Genomic DNA, 12,709 nt, shown 5'->3' with positions numbered 1-12,709 from the left:
TGTTGCTGTTGTTTTTAAAGAACTAAAAGAAAAATTTTCCCCAATGAATGAGGGAGGAAAAAACAGAACAAAAACACTTGTGAAAATAATGTGGTGGTGGGGTGGAGTTGGGGACATGAAGAACACTTTCCCTCTGAGAGTCATTAAAAGTGCTTTTCACTATACTTCCCAGTTGTCACATGTTAAGGGCAATGCACGTCAACTAAATAGCATCTACTGCCACAAGTCAAGCAGGAGAACAAAATCCCTCATTGATTATCACCAGTATATCAAACTAAGTCAACACAGCCAAGCCACAGAGACACCGTTCTTGAACCAAGCTACTTATGTCCTTAAGGAGAAAATAGCATGGAATCAGCCATTTGTTATTTATAAGTAATTTCATATTCAGAACTGGAGTCATGGTATTAAGTGTGAAAAAAAAATCTGTGATGTTTTTAAAGAGATCAGAGGTTTTGAGAAACCACCAAGCATAACAAAAATAAAACAGTAAGTAAAAACACTGCAGAATTAGAATACTAAAGCCGAAGAAACACATATATGTGTCAAAATAATTTAATTTTCCCTGTACATTTCTGTTCACATGAGAAATCCAAATACACGTTTATAATATTTACCTGTCATGAAACATTCAAGTGAATTCAGATGGCAAAGTAGAATTGAATCACTAGTGAAATGTTTAAAAATATATATTAAACAAAAATGTCTTTAAGATAAAAATAATCTTCCACAATGCAAGAAATTTCAGATCACTGAAATTTTAACTCTAGATTATTTCAGTTCAGGTTTTGGTTTCAAAATCTAGAGACAGTTTAAAAAAAAAAAAAAAGAGTTGGCAGACCTCCTATCTGTTTCTACGCTTCTCTTTCTTGTTTCGACTGCTTGTTACACTGTTTAAAGATGATGTTGCTGAAGCTGCTCTTGCATGACCAGTTGCCTTTAGATGATCAAAAAGTTTATTCCGGGAAGGAAACTCACTCTGGCAGGTTGCGCAGCTGATGAGGACATCACTCTGAGGAAGTGGGTAAAAACATGTCAGAACAAGTGGTAGGCTGATAAAAGTGTTTTATGATTTAATGTCAAGGTTAAACATCAAAGAAATGCAAAATAAGAATATTTTAACAAACTGACAGCTACCAAAAGGCAGGTGTTGTAAGAAGATAAATGAGCAAGCACTGTCAACTCTGAAGGCCCTGACACTATCAACAGCTTTCACCATATGGACTAGAAGAGTCTGTACTTCACAACTTAGCAAACAGACTCTTATCCCCAAAGTCTGTCTTAGATTATAGTCTAATAAAATAAAACTGAAAATAAAATAGCAACTCTGCAAGTACCTAGTATTTCCAATTGCTTCTTTTTACTTGGAATAAATAGAAAGGATAGCAGCATGTATATTACTATACAGTTCATATTTATAACTAGATAGATGGAATCACACGTGAATTCTAGTTCCTTCTTGAAAAGCTCATTTTATACACACAACATCTTTAAGACATAAGCAAGGTTCAGCATGGAGAGGGGAATGCCATTTTGGTTTCTGACCTACCACTGTTTGTGGTTCAGCAGGTATTCTGACAGATTTTTTCACATCTTTGGTTTTCTTTCCTTTGGATTTAGGAACACTGAAAAAGAAATTATTTGGTATAACACAAAGTAAGAATCCTTTCTAGCTGTCACGTACTTCCAAAAATACTTAAAAATAAAATGTATGAGTCAAGCTGATTTATGCATAGACTAATTAATTTTCACATGTCAACAAAGATCTTTAAAAAAACAACTTGAGAGATAAAAATTAAACTTGGCACAAAACTAAAGAATTTACTTAAAGCAAAAGCTAAAGCAATGTCCTCAAAACATTCTGAGTATTTACATACAGCATTTTTATTAGAAAGGCACCTCACACTTCCCTTATAACCATGCCAATCACACACTATACGCAGGCTAGCCTGGAGCTTACTGAGTAGGCCAGGTTGCCATCAAATTCATGGCAATCCTTCTGTCTCAACCTTCTAAAGGCTAGGATTACTGCTGTTAGCTACCATGCCCAACTAACAACTTCCTGAATCTGATCTATCTATGACAAACATTTCAACAATTCCACAGTGAAATGAGAATAAAAATATTATAATGTATTTTTCATAAAATTCATTATATATTAAGAAATTTACTTTTATTAAAAATGGTATCTGAGGGGCTGGAGAAATGGCTCAAGAGTTAAGAGGACTATCTGCTCTCCCAGAGGTACTGAGTTCAATTACCAGCAACCACATGGTGGCTTAAATCATCTATTCTGGGATCTGATGCTGTCTTCTGGCATGCAGATAGATTTACATGCAGATAGAGCACTCATATACTGAAGAATTAATAAATCTTTTAAAAAATTGTATCTAGGTGATGATAAGAAAAGTGCAATGTGTGAAAGCATCATAAAAAGAAACTCATTATTTTATAACAATAAGATTAATAATGGAAAAATAATGTTTTTCTGCCGATCTGGTATACTCTCTCAGTACCCTTTAAACCAAAAATGAGAACACCAGCCCTTAACGTGTTCCTACTCTTTTGAATCCTAAACATTCATCGCCTTCCTCTGTGAGTTCTAATTTGCTCTCTGCCGTGTTACATATGCTCAGATTACAGGCAAGAATAGTGTGCTTCATTTAAAAAAAAAAAAAAAAGTTTGGGTGCTGAGGCAGGACTGCAAATTTGAATCACTACAGCTTGAGCTATAGTGACAATAAATGAGAATTCAGGTGATTTCTTAACTCCTGAGGAATAGCAGGGGTGAAGTACTTCTCACTGTGGACAGCACTACAAGAGAAGCACTGAAGGACTAAAACAAAAGTCTTATTGCTTCATTGTTTCAAGTTCTGCTATTCCTTAGCAGTTAAGAAGTCAGTTGAACTCTCCGAGTCCTTTTCTTACAACAGTAAAACGGGAAAACTGAGCTATTATCAGTGGCTGCCAAATCCAAGAATCCTTTATCATTTTCAAGTGAATATTCAAGAAGTCACATGGGAAGTAAAAAACACTTTAGCTCCACACATAGGAGGAGTAGGAGGAGTTCAAGGCCTACAGCTCCATCTCTGGCCCAGTCCTCATGTTCACTGAGTAGCCCACAGAATCATGGACTAGGCCCAATATGGTTTCTCTGGGTAGGAAGGTACCATGATGCTGAGCTGTGGTCTGATACCTTGAAGCTGGACAAGGCATGATGATTTAGTTAGTGACAATCTAGTGAAGTAGAATAGGGAAGATACTCAGTAATAGCTTTATTCCCACAGGATTGTTAAGTGCAAAGCAAGATTTCCTATAAAAGAAACCAGAACTGAACCACAATAATGTTGTTGTCATCACAGTGGTTTACTGTTACTACAGTAATGCTGTTACCACAGTGATAGCTAGCACAGTAAAATTGTTACTAGAGTGGTATGGATGTTAGCACAGTGTTACTTCATACATATATGTTTGTGTCTGTGTGGCCATGAACACACACTAGTAGTTTACACCTACTATAGGCATGAGAGGAGGCTCTGTATGAACTATGCTTGATGACTGTATCATCAATCACTCAGTAGTTAGGAGACAACAGGACACTCTGCCTTACCTTTTAGCTTTGCTTTTTGGATCCTCATAAACTTCCGCGGTGTCTGTAATACAGATATTTTCTTGGGGGCTGTTTTCTAGTTCTTTGGCATTATCTTCATTTAACTTAGAATCTTCTGGATCAACTTTTCCTTCTTCTTCAGTTCCAGTTTCATTTAAATTGTCATCATAATTCTGGAGAACACATATGCCATTTTAAAACCTATGTCTGGCTTGCCAGCTAACTCCAGGGAACTGCTTGTCCCTGCCCTCCTAGTACAGATTACAGCTATATAAAACCACGCTTATATTTTTTTCCTTTCCTTTTCTTTTTGTTTGTTTTTGTTGTTGTTGTTTGTTTGTTTGTTTTTGTTTTTTTGAGACAAGATTTCTCTGTGTAGACCTGGCCTTCCTGGACTTGCTTTGTAATCCAGGATGGCCATGAACTCACAGCCTGCCTCTGCCTCCCGAGTACTGGGATTACTGGCTTGTACCACCACGGCCAGTTTGTCTTTTTTTCTTTAACATGGGTATTGGAGTATCTAAACCCAGTCACAATTTAATTCAATGTAGGTATTTACTGTAGGAGAAACCAAAATGACTTGTCTTGGATTGTAACTGCAACTCTGCTGTATTCTGAGTAACTACTCTCCATGTCTACACTTACAATTCCGTGTACTCTTCCTTAACAGATGTGTTTTTCCTCCTGAACTAACTCAAATAAATGGCAGGTAAACATGAGTCATTGCTACTTTTCTCTCAAAACAAAACTAATCTCGGGAAACTCCACATTTCAGGTATACCATTAAGGTCTTTAATCCATTTTGAATGAGACAACTGCACATAACAAAATTATTCTTTAAACTCAAAGATTAAAACCTTCCATGATAAATCAATTAAATCTACATATACAATGACCAACACCTAGATTTTATATCCAGATTATGATTGTTATCTTGACTGAAAAACTCTCTCATCAGACATATGTAATTTAAAAATAATGGCACTCAGTTAATTTCTATCAGGGGAGTTCTACATGCAACAATCTTCAAATACGCAACAGTAATTATAGCCATACAAGGGGGAAAATGTACTAATGCCTGAAAACATTTCATTTCCTTTTGAGCAATTTTACAGGACTGAAGAGATTATTCAGAGGGTGATGAGCACACGCAAACAAACACGAAGACCTGAGTCCAGACGCCAGCACCCACAGAACAAAATGAGCATTGTCTATATGCACTTGGAACCCCAGAATGTTGATAGGGGTGGCATTCAGGATCCCAAGGACCTGCTGGCTTCCAACCCAGTTGAGAAATATAGCTTCAAGTTCAATGAGACTCTGCCTTAACAAAACAAGGCACAAAGTGATAAAAGGAGATACCCAACACCTTCCTCAGGCATCCAAATGTGTATGTATACACATCACATACACACACAAAAAATAATTTTACAACCAACATAAAATAACAGTGAAGCTCCTCCTCCTTGATACAGAGTATGCTGAATAAGCTGTACACTTCAAATCTGTAACACATATTATATTATTTATACTTTATTTCTTGTAGGAGTTAGAAAGATGTGTAAGAAAACCTTTCAACATACCTGGGCTGATTTCTGTTTCTTTTTCTTCTGTTTTTTTGAAAGTCTAAGAGCAAACATAAACCAAACTGTCAAGTATTGAACTTTGTGAAGATTTACTAAGTAATAACAACAAAATACTGAAACAGATAATAAATGCTAAAAATGTGTATCATAAGGCATTAAAATGGCAGGAATATGTTCACATTATGATTTTAGAGAACAATGGATGAACAGTCATTAGCATGCCAACTGCATAAGAAGAAAAATGCTTTCAATATAGTTATTACATAGTCTACAAAGATATCAGCCATAAGGTCTCTCCTCCTCATTTTAACACTCCATGGTTCCTGCTAACTAGAGCAGATGCAGACAACTGCAGAGTAACTGCCTTGAGAGAAAACAAACTTGAACACCATCTCTGATGTGACAAAAGTGTCAGTGGCATTTAATACTGTGAATTACTTTTGCTTTGGTGTATCTTCCATTTCTTCCTCAGAATTGGCATTTAGTACATTTTCATCCATTTGAGCTCCTGAAAAATGTTCTTCCTCCTCCTCCAACTGCTGTTTTAACAAGGCAACCATTTCCCGATGCTTCTTAGACTTCTCGTGATTCTTCATGCTGAAAGGACAATCTGATATGAGTGGCTATACTATGACAATCACATGTGCCCGGGTGCACTGTGGGATGATTGCAACCACTCAACCTGCCAAGTGTTATGGTTTTATACAGAGTAGAAGTCTGTCAGGATTGCCAGGAATCACAGCCCTGCTAGATCATGAAGGAGTTCTTTCTTGCCAATACCAGCATACCCCTCATTACTTCCTTTTTATTTAACTGTATTTTTTCTTGCCAAGTTCTCTACTTTTAATTTTGATTCTTCTCTAAAAATTAAAGTCTTTGCCAAATTCCTTTTAAGAACTAAGTATTTAGTTAGTGTGTTTATGTTCCAGACCACAGTACAGGCTTCTAGGAATCTCTGAAAACTGTAAGACACACATCCTAATTACAAAGGGAGGAATGCAGGCCCTAGAGAAGAGGTGGTGTCAAGCCTCAAAGAACAAATAAAAGCCACTTCTTTTAGCTTTTTCAACAACATATTCTCACCTCCTTCTTAGTGCCTTAAATATGAGTTCAGACAGGTATCCCAAAACTCCACCGGCAGAATTAACTTACTTAATACACAGGAAAGCACAGACACCCCACAAACCAAGGCTAAACATGAAACTGCAGAATTGTACTCTCAGGGTACAGCTCACAACGGAATGCCCGACTAGCACGCAGACAGGCCTTGGGTTTGACCTCGAGTACCATAAGAACAGCAAAAAAACTCAGAGCACTGCTCCTGTGTCACCATTTAATTCATGCTTTGTTTGGATTTCTGGATTTCTTGGTTTTTTCTTGTTTTGTTCCTTTCCACTAAATTTCTCCTTAGACCACAGTACTCTGGAGAAATGAAGATATCCTGAGTTAGAAATAAAATGCTCAATATGATAAGGACATTTAAAAAGACATAAGAGCTGGTGTGAAGGAACTCTTACTACCAAGATCTGGAAACGTGAACATGACCACGATAAGAGGAAAGTATAAATCACTGAAATATATGTCTAAGTTCAGTAACAGGAAATATGTAAATTCAGCAATAGGAAAATAAATGGGGCAAGAGGAGGGTACTGTTTTATAGAGTCTCAAATGCTGACTGGTAAATACAAGAGGAGTGGGAAAGTATCATTCAGCCTCCATTATAAAGGGTGGTACAAAGCTTCCCTTTGCCAAAATGCCTGCTGCTACAGTGGTTTAAATTTCAAATTTCAGAATATTTATTCAAATGCAATGAGGTATTTTGAAGCTGGATCCAATCCATAAAATTCATTTCTGTTTCACTTATGCCTTGAACATGCAATACATTTCATGTTGATTTACGATATCCTCACAAGAGATCAGGTGCTAGATTTTCTGACACGTGGTACTCAAAAAGTTTCGGACTTTAGAGCATTTCAGATTTTACAGAAAGGTCACTGAAGAAAAATGTTCAATGTTTCTTAGGAGAATGCACTGCAGAAGAAAAGTTCTAAATCTATAGTACAAAAACTGAAACCCACTTAGATTAAGGGAGGAGCTGCTCAATACCAATAAGGACTTAAGTGCCAGTAGACATACGACCCGAGAAAACAACACAGCTGTGAGGTCAGCACACAGCTGTTTATTTAACATAAATAAAGGGACAAACCCAGAGAAATACTCTCTTTAAAAAGCTGTTTCTAAAGGACTAGTATATTAAAATGGGATAAAAGACAAAATCAAGATAAAATGAAAAAATTCCAGATTAAATGAGGCTAAGCACACAAACTCAATCATACAGTCCCAGAATGGACTCTGTACTAAAATGAAGTACAACACACAAATAAAGAATACATTAACGAAACTAAAATTGACAATAAATTAGGTCAGAGTACTGTATCAATGTTATCTCTTAAAATGATAACATTCCCTTGTTATTGAAAAATTCTATAAAGAGATATTTAGAGGTAAAGAAGCATTATATATGTAGCTTTCAAATTATCAGGGAAAACTGTGTATGCTGTGCATGTTCACAAGCCTATGTGTGTGCAAATAGTAAGCAAGTACGAATATGTGAGCAACGAGCTAAGGAGTGCATCATATGCTATAACTTTTCTTTATGTATAATTATTTCCGAGATAAAAATAAATTTTAAAATCTCTGTTACGTTTTGTTGTCTTGTTTCTGCCTATCCTGCTTCTCCCTTGCCTAGCACCTTTTCTGTGATCTATGTTGTAACCCTCTTCTAACTCCCACAGCGCAATTCTCATCTTTCTTTTTCTTCTTGACTGCAGGTGTTTTGCTTTTTTTCCCTGGTGATTAGGCTCTCACATCCTCCATGCTCTTCTTCCCTCTACAGTGGTACAAGATGAAGCACTTCCATGCCAGCAGACACAGTCTCGGCAGGACAAGTTTAAACATTCTAGGCTGACATAACAATAACAACCTGCAGGGGTCACGAAAGTCTCACACCAGCAGTAAAGAGATGAGATTTGATCTCTTTTCGTCACCTGTGCCAACTGTGATTGTCATAGTTAAATTTCTGGAAATAGCACACAGGAATATTGGAATATGTTAATGGGTACAACAGGCTTAACTGCACAAATCCCTTTTCTTATTATAAACAAGAGTCCACACAGTTGGTCAAACTGTGGCAACTATATTCTCCTGAACACTTACAAAGTGTTATACCTTGCCTCATTACAGGAGTTCAAGAATGGAAACTTACGCCTTTTCTGTCTTAAAGGATTTGTCACAAGCTGGGCAGTAAAGGTCATCATAAAGCTCAGCCTCCTCAGCCTCATCGCTGTCTTTACCTGTAGGAAGAAAGACTATGTTAACAAACTAAAATGCTAACAAGCATGCATCCTTAGTAAGGATTCATACAACTTAGAAATAAAAATTTTATTTCTTCACACAAAAAAACAACAAAAATGCTGTTGGGATCTGAGTTGTCCCTTTTGAACATCACTTCATCTTTCAAGTTCTTTTGTTAAATTTGTTCAGAAGTCTCACAAAATCCTTAAAGCCCTAAATGTGAGCCAAGTTAAAAACATCAAGTACTACTGCAATGCCATTACCATATGTTTTTTTCAAACTTCTTCAGAAAAATTTCCTTCAAGTACTTTCAACTGTGAGCTACTATAACACACTTGAGCTTAGTTTATAAGCACTCTCTCATTACCAACAAGGTCATAAACAGTTTATTACACGTAAAGTTCAGCACTGTTTTTGCAGACCTTTCTCATAAACTGAGGCTTATTACTACAAAACAACTGATATCAACACAATCTATATGATCTAAATGACTAAAACCTTAGACTTCTCCACATATTTCTTATACTCTACTATTAAGTAAGTAAAATGACTGCTATTTCAGATTTATATTTGTATCAATAAGGATCCCAAAGGGTCTCATATTCCACATTGTGGTTCTCTGCAGATAGAAATGATTCTGAAAGAAATTTTGACTGAAATTATCAACAGCTAAAACACATCTTATACCCTATGTTCAATGCTAATTTCAGCAGATGCCTTGACAACAAAGTGTGCCTAATATCTTGGCCAGCAAGAACCAAATAAATAAATGCCTTTTTCATTTCAACTCCAAACTTGTAAAATGTGTATGCTGCTACAGCTTTATTGTTTGAAACCTGACAGCAAAACAGGAATGGCTTTCTTCAATATCCTGATAACCTTCATTCTTCCTAGACATGTAAGCAATCTCAGCATGAAAACTCCCCCCGCCTTTTTTTTAAAACCAAAGTACTTTCATCTTCCATTTATAGAAAGCACTTTATGCTTTATTTCCATGTTTTGGGGACATGCTTACCTAAAAGTTATCTGACCACCAGTACTATAAAACCATCTCAACTGATCTGGTATCTATTTGTCTACTCAGTGACTAGGAAGTTATGTGTTGTGTAGATACTCTGCACAGAGTTAAAATCGAACAGTGCAAGATTTCCTCATATTTCATAAACCAAGACATAATTTACAACACAGAGGAGTTATTTCTGAATTATTTCATTTAACATGTTCAGACCACAGCTGACGAAAGTCACTCCAAGTGTAAAAGTAAAATGGAGGAAAAAGGCAAGCCATGCAATTTCTTAATTGCACAAGTACTTCCAACATTGCCCATGCATGGAATCATCTTTAATCCATCAAACAGTTAACAAAAAATCTGGCTTTAAAGCAAAAAGATAGATTTTAAAGTGCTCATATGTTCTCAGGCTTATCCCACAACTTCAGACTCCTATTTTTTCACCAGTTAAATGAAGATAATTCCATTAGCAAAACCTCTGTTTAAGGAATATTTTCTGAAGATCAAGCAAGGTCTTGTATGTGAAAGATCTTCGTAAGTTATAGAAACGTAATTAGATCATTTCACATTTATAGAGTGTTCTACACTTTTTAAAATATGGCTGGAGAGATGGCTCAGAGAGTAAGAACATTGGCTGCTCTTCCAGAGGTCCTGGGTTCAATTCCCAGCAACCACATGACAGCTCACCACTGCCTGTTACTCCAATTTCAGGGGATCCAACACTTTCAGACAAACATACATGTAGGTAAAACATTAATGAACATAAAAATAGATAAATAAATAAATCATTTAAAAAAATACATGCTAGACTCATTAATTAACCTATTCATTTTTTAAAAAGTTATCTGATCATCTGAATTTCTTGCTGAAAATCTACAGTTTATAAATAAGTAAAATTAGGAAACTATATTCAGATCAGTTTCATGGATGGAAGAGCTAGTAATCACGGGGATATCAGGATCATAGTAGGTAGTCCCCAAATGGCTAAATGGCTAAACCTTACTTTTTAAAATAGACACTTGTCTGAGAGAAAAGAAATACTCAGGTTCTTCAAGAAGTACCTTCTCTAAGTCATAAGTGGGAGAAATAAGACACATAGCAAACCGACTCCTATGCAACAACTACTGTCCTAAAAGAGACATTAAAACTTGCCAGGTGTGGTCATGCACACCTTTAATCCCGGCACTCCAGAGACAAAAACAAGTGGCTCCTTGAGTTTGAGGCCAGCCAGTCTCCAGACCTAGTTCCAGAACAGCCAGGTCTACACAAGGGAAACCCTGCCTTGAAAAAACAAACAAAAAGCAACTCACATACTGCTTAACAAAATATTCTCTAATTGCCCATAAGAACTCCAATTTCTAGTTCCTTATAGAAAACAACAAAATTAAAGCTGTAACACCGTACCAATGAAGTAGAAGTCAGGTACTCTCTAGATTTTCTTCTATTCCCAGTTGCTTACACCTGGGCCTCTGTAAGCATGTAAGTACACATAATAACATTTATTTTCCAAAATTATTTAATATAGCAAGAAAACTTACCATCCGGTCCATCCTTGGGCTCCTGCTCCTCCACTTCATTTTCATCCGATCCATCTCCAAACTCCTTTTCGTACCGCGCTTCCATCTCTTGCAGTTCCTTCTCCAGATCAGCCATAGTCATCCAGCTCTGCTCTTTGTACTGCTCCGCCAATCTAGACACATAGCAAGCCTCAATCCCATTGGAAAGCACTGCTCTGCAGGCTCTGAAATAGCCCTGCAGAGAGTCTGGGAAATAGGCCTGGGAAAAGGCACTGGCACCCGGCTTGTTGTAACTTCTCTTCTAAGTAACAGGACTTGAAATATAACCCACAGCAGCTCAGCTTCAGGTGTTAAGTGTCAAAAGAAACAAACAAAAAATAATTGCGTGGTAGCTAATAGTATGGTGCTATGGTTTGGTGGAAGGCTCAGCAGAACAAACTTGCTGCCAGGCCTCAGAGTCTGGAGTCCACATAACAGAAGAACTGCTCCATGTAAGTTGCCATGAGTGCTGTACCTCACACAGACAATCTTCTTTAAAGAGCAGAGCTCTGGGTTAGACTTCTTGAGCCCCATTCCCTGCTGTTACACAACAGTTAAGTACCTCGTTTTCTCACAAGAAAGAGCAAAAAAGCATTTAAAAGTGAGTAAGAATTCAATTAACAATAGTTACTAACAAACTTTAGTAGAATAAAAAATCTCAAGTATAAAGAACCTCTGAAGGAAAATACGTAATCAAATACAGATGTTTACATAGTAGGTAAAGAAACATTTCCCAACGCCAGAATTTAGAGATTTGAAGAAAAAAAAAAAAAAAAAAAACTGTTAACAGCTATATGCCATGACATGACCAAACTTAACACAGAAGCTTCGTGCTGTTTCCTTACCCACACACTCGCTCAACCACGCTGGCCACCCTCCTGACAGCCACACTGACCCCTACATCAGCAGAAAGATCTAGCCCCACATTGCATACTTGGCTTGCTTCAACTTCTGCTGCCTCCTCATCTCCTCCGCCTTTCTGGCCTTCTCTGCATTCTGCTCCTCCACAAGCTTCCGATGTGCCTGCACTCTTTTATCTCGTTTACGAATGAAGGCTACGAGCTGGCGCACCAGTTCATTTTTCTCTTTCCTTGCTCTATCTCGAATCTTTTTGTTTTCTTTTTCCATCGCCCGTTTTTCCCAGCGGTTTGAGGCTTGCCGAGTATCATACTCTTCCTTCCAAGCAAAATTCTTTTGTGTGCAGAAACTCTGCCAGTAAGCGTAGAAAGGGTGTACCACCTAGTGACAAAGAAAATGAATAAAATTATCTTGTTTCTACTTAAATGTGTTTTAAAAGCCAGTAAATATTAAGAATTAAACCATCTTCTAGCTTTCTTTTCATGTATCTAAGCTTACTTTTGTTGTGCATTTTTTTAATTTTTGTAGTGCTGGGGGACTGAACCGAGGGCCCTTTTGCATGCATGAGTGGTCTGCCACTAAACCACAACTCTAAACCTTCAACCATTAACATTATTAATCACTGGGTAAGACAATTCTCCTAAAGACTTTCCAGAATAAGACATTCTTTAAGGCAAATCTAGAGATAGATAGATAGATAGATAGATAGATAGATAGATAGATAGATAGATAGATA

General features: G+C 37.0%; 1 protein-coding gene across 1 annotated transcript in view; it reads right to left on the bottom strand.

The window, feature by feature from the left end:
- Positions 1-539: 539 nt before the first annotated feature.
- Dnajc21 (DnaJ heat shock protein family (Hsp40) member C21) overlaps positions 540-12,709 on the bottom strand; it is a 21,699-nt gene continuing 9,529 nt past the window's right edge. Inside the window, exons 6-13 of the mRNA XM_055601064.1 lie at positions 12,050-12,354; positions 11,098-11,249; positions 8,462-8,549; positions 5,635-5,793; positions 5,194-5,236; positions 3,611-3,783; positions 1,550-1,625; positions 540-1,012 (exon numbers count right to left, since the gene is read on the bottom strand). Coding sequence (XP_055457039.1) covers positions 845-1,012; positions 1,550-1,625; positions 3,611-3,783; positions 5,194-5,236; positions 5,635-5,793; positions 8,462-8,549; positions 11,098-11,249; positions 12,050-12,354 — 1,164 coding nt within the window. The 3' untranslated portion in view covers positions 540-844. The remainder of the gene's footprint in view (positions 1,013-1,549; positions 1,626-3,610; positions 3,784-5,193; positions 5,237-5,634; positions 5,794-8,461; positions 8,550-11,097; positions 11,250-12,049; positions 12,355-12,709) is intronic.

The sequence above is a fragment of the Psammomys obesus genome, unplaced genomic scaffold, assembly GCF_907164565.1.
Source record: "Psammomys obesus unplaced genomic scaffold, mPsaObe1.curated_primary_1811, whole genome shotgun sequence".
Taxonomy (NCBI): domain Eukaryota; kingdom Metazoa; phylum Chordata; class Mammalia; order Rodentia; family Muridae; genus Psammomys; species Psammomys obesus.
The sequence above is the reverse complement of the archived record's forward strand: the minus strand, read 5'-3'. Positions and strand labels throughout refer to the sequence as shown.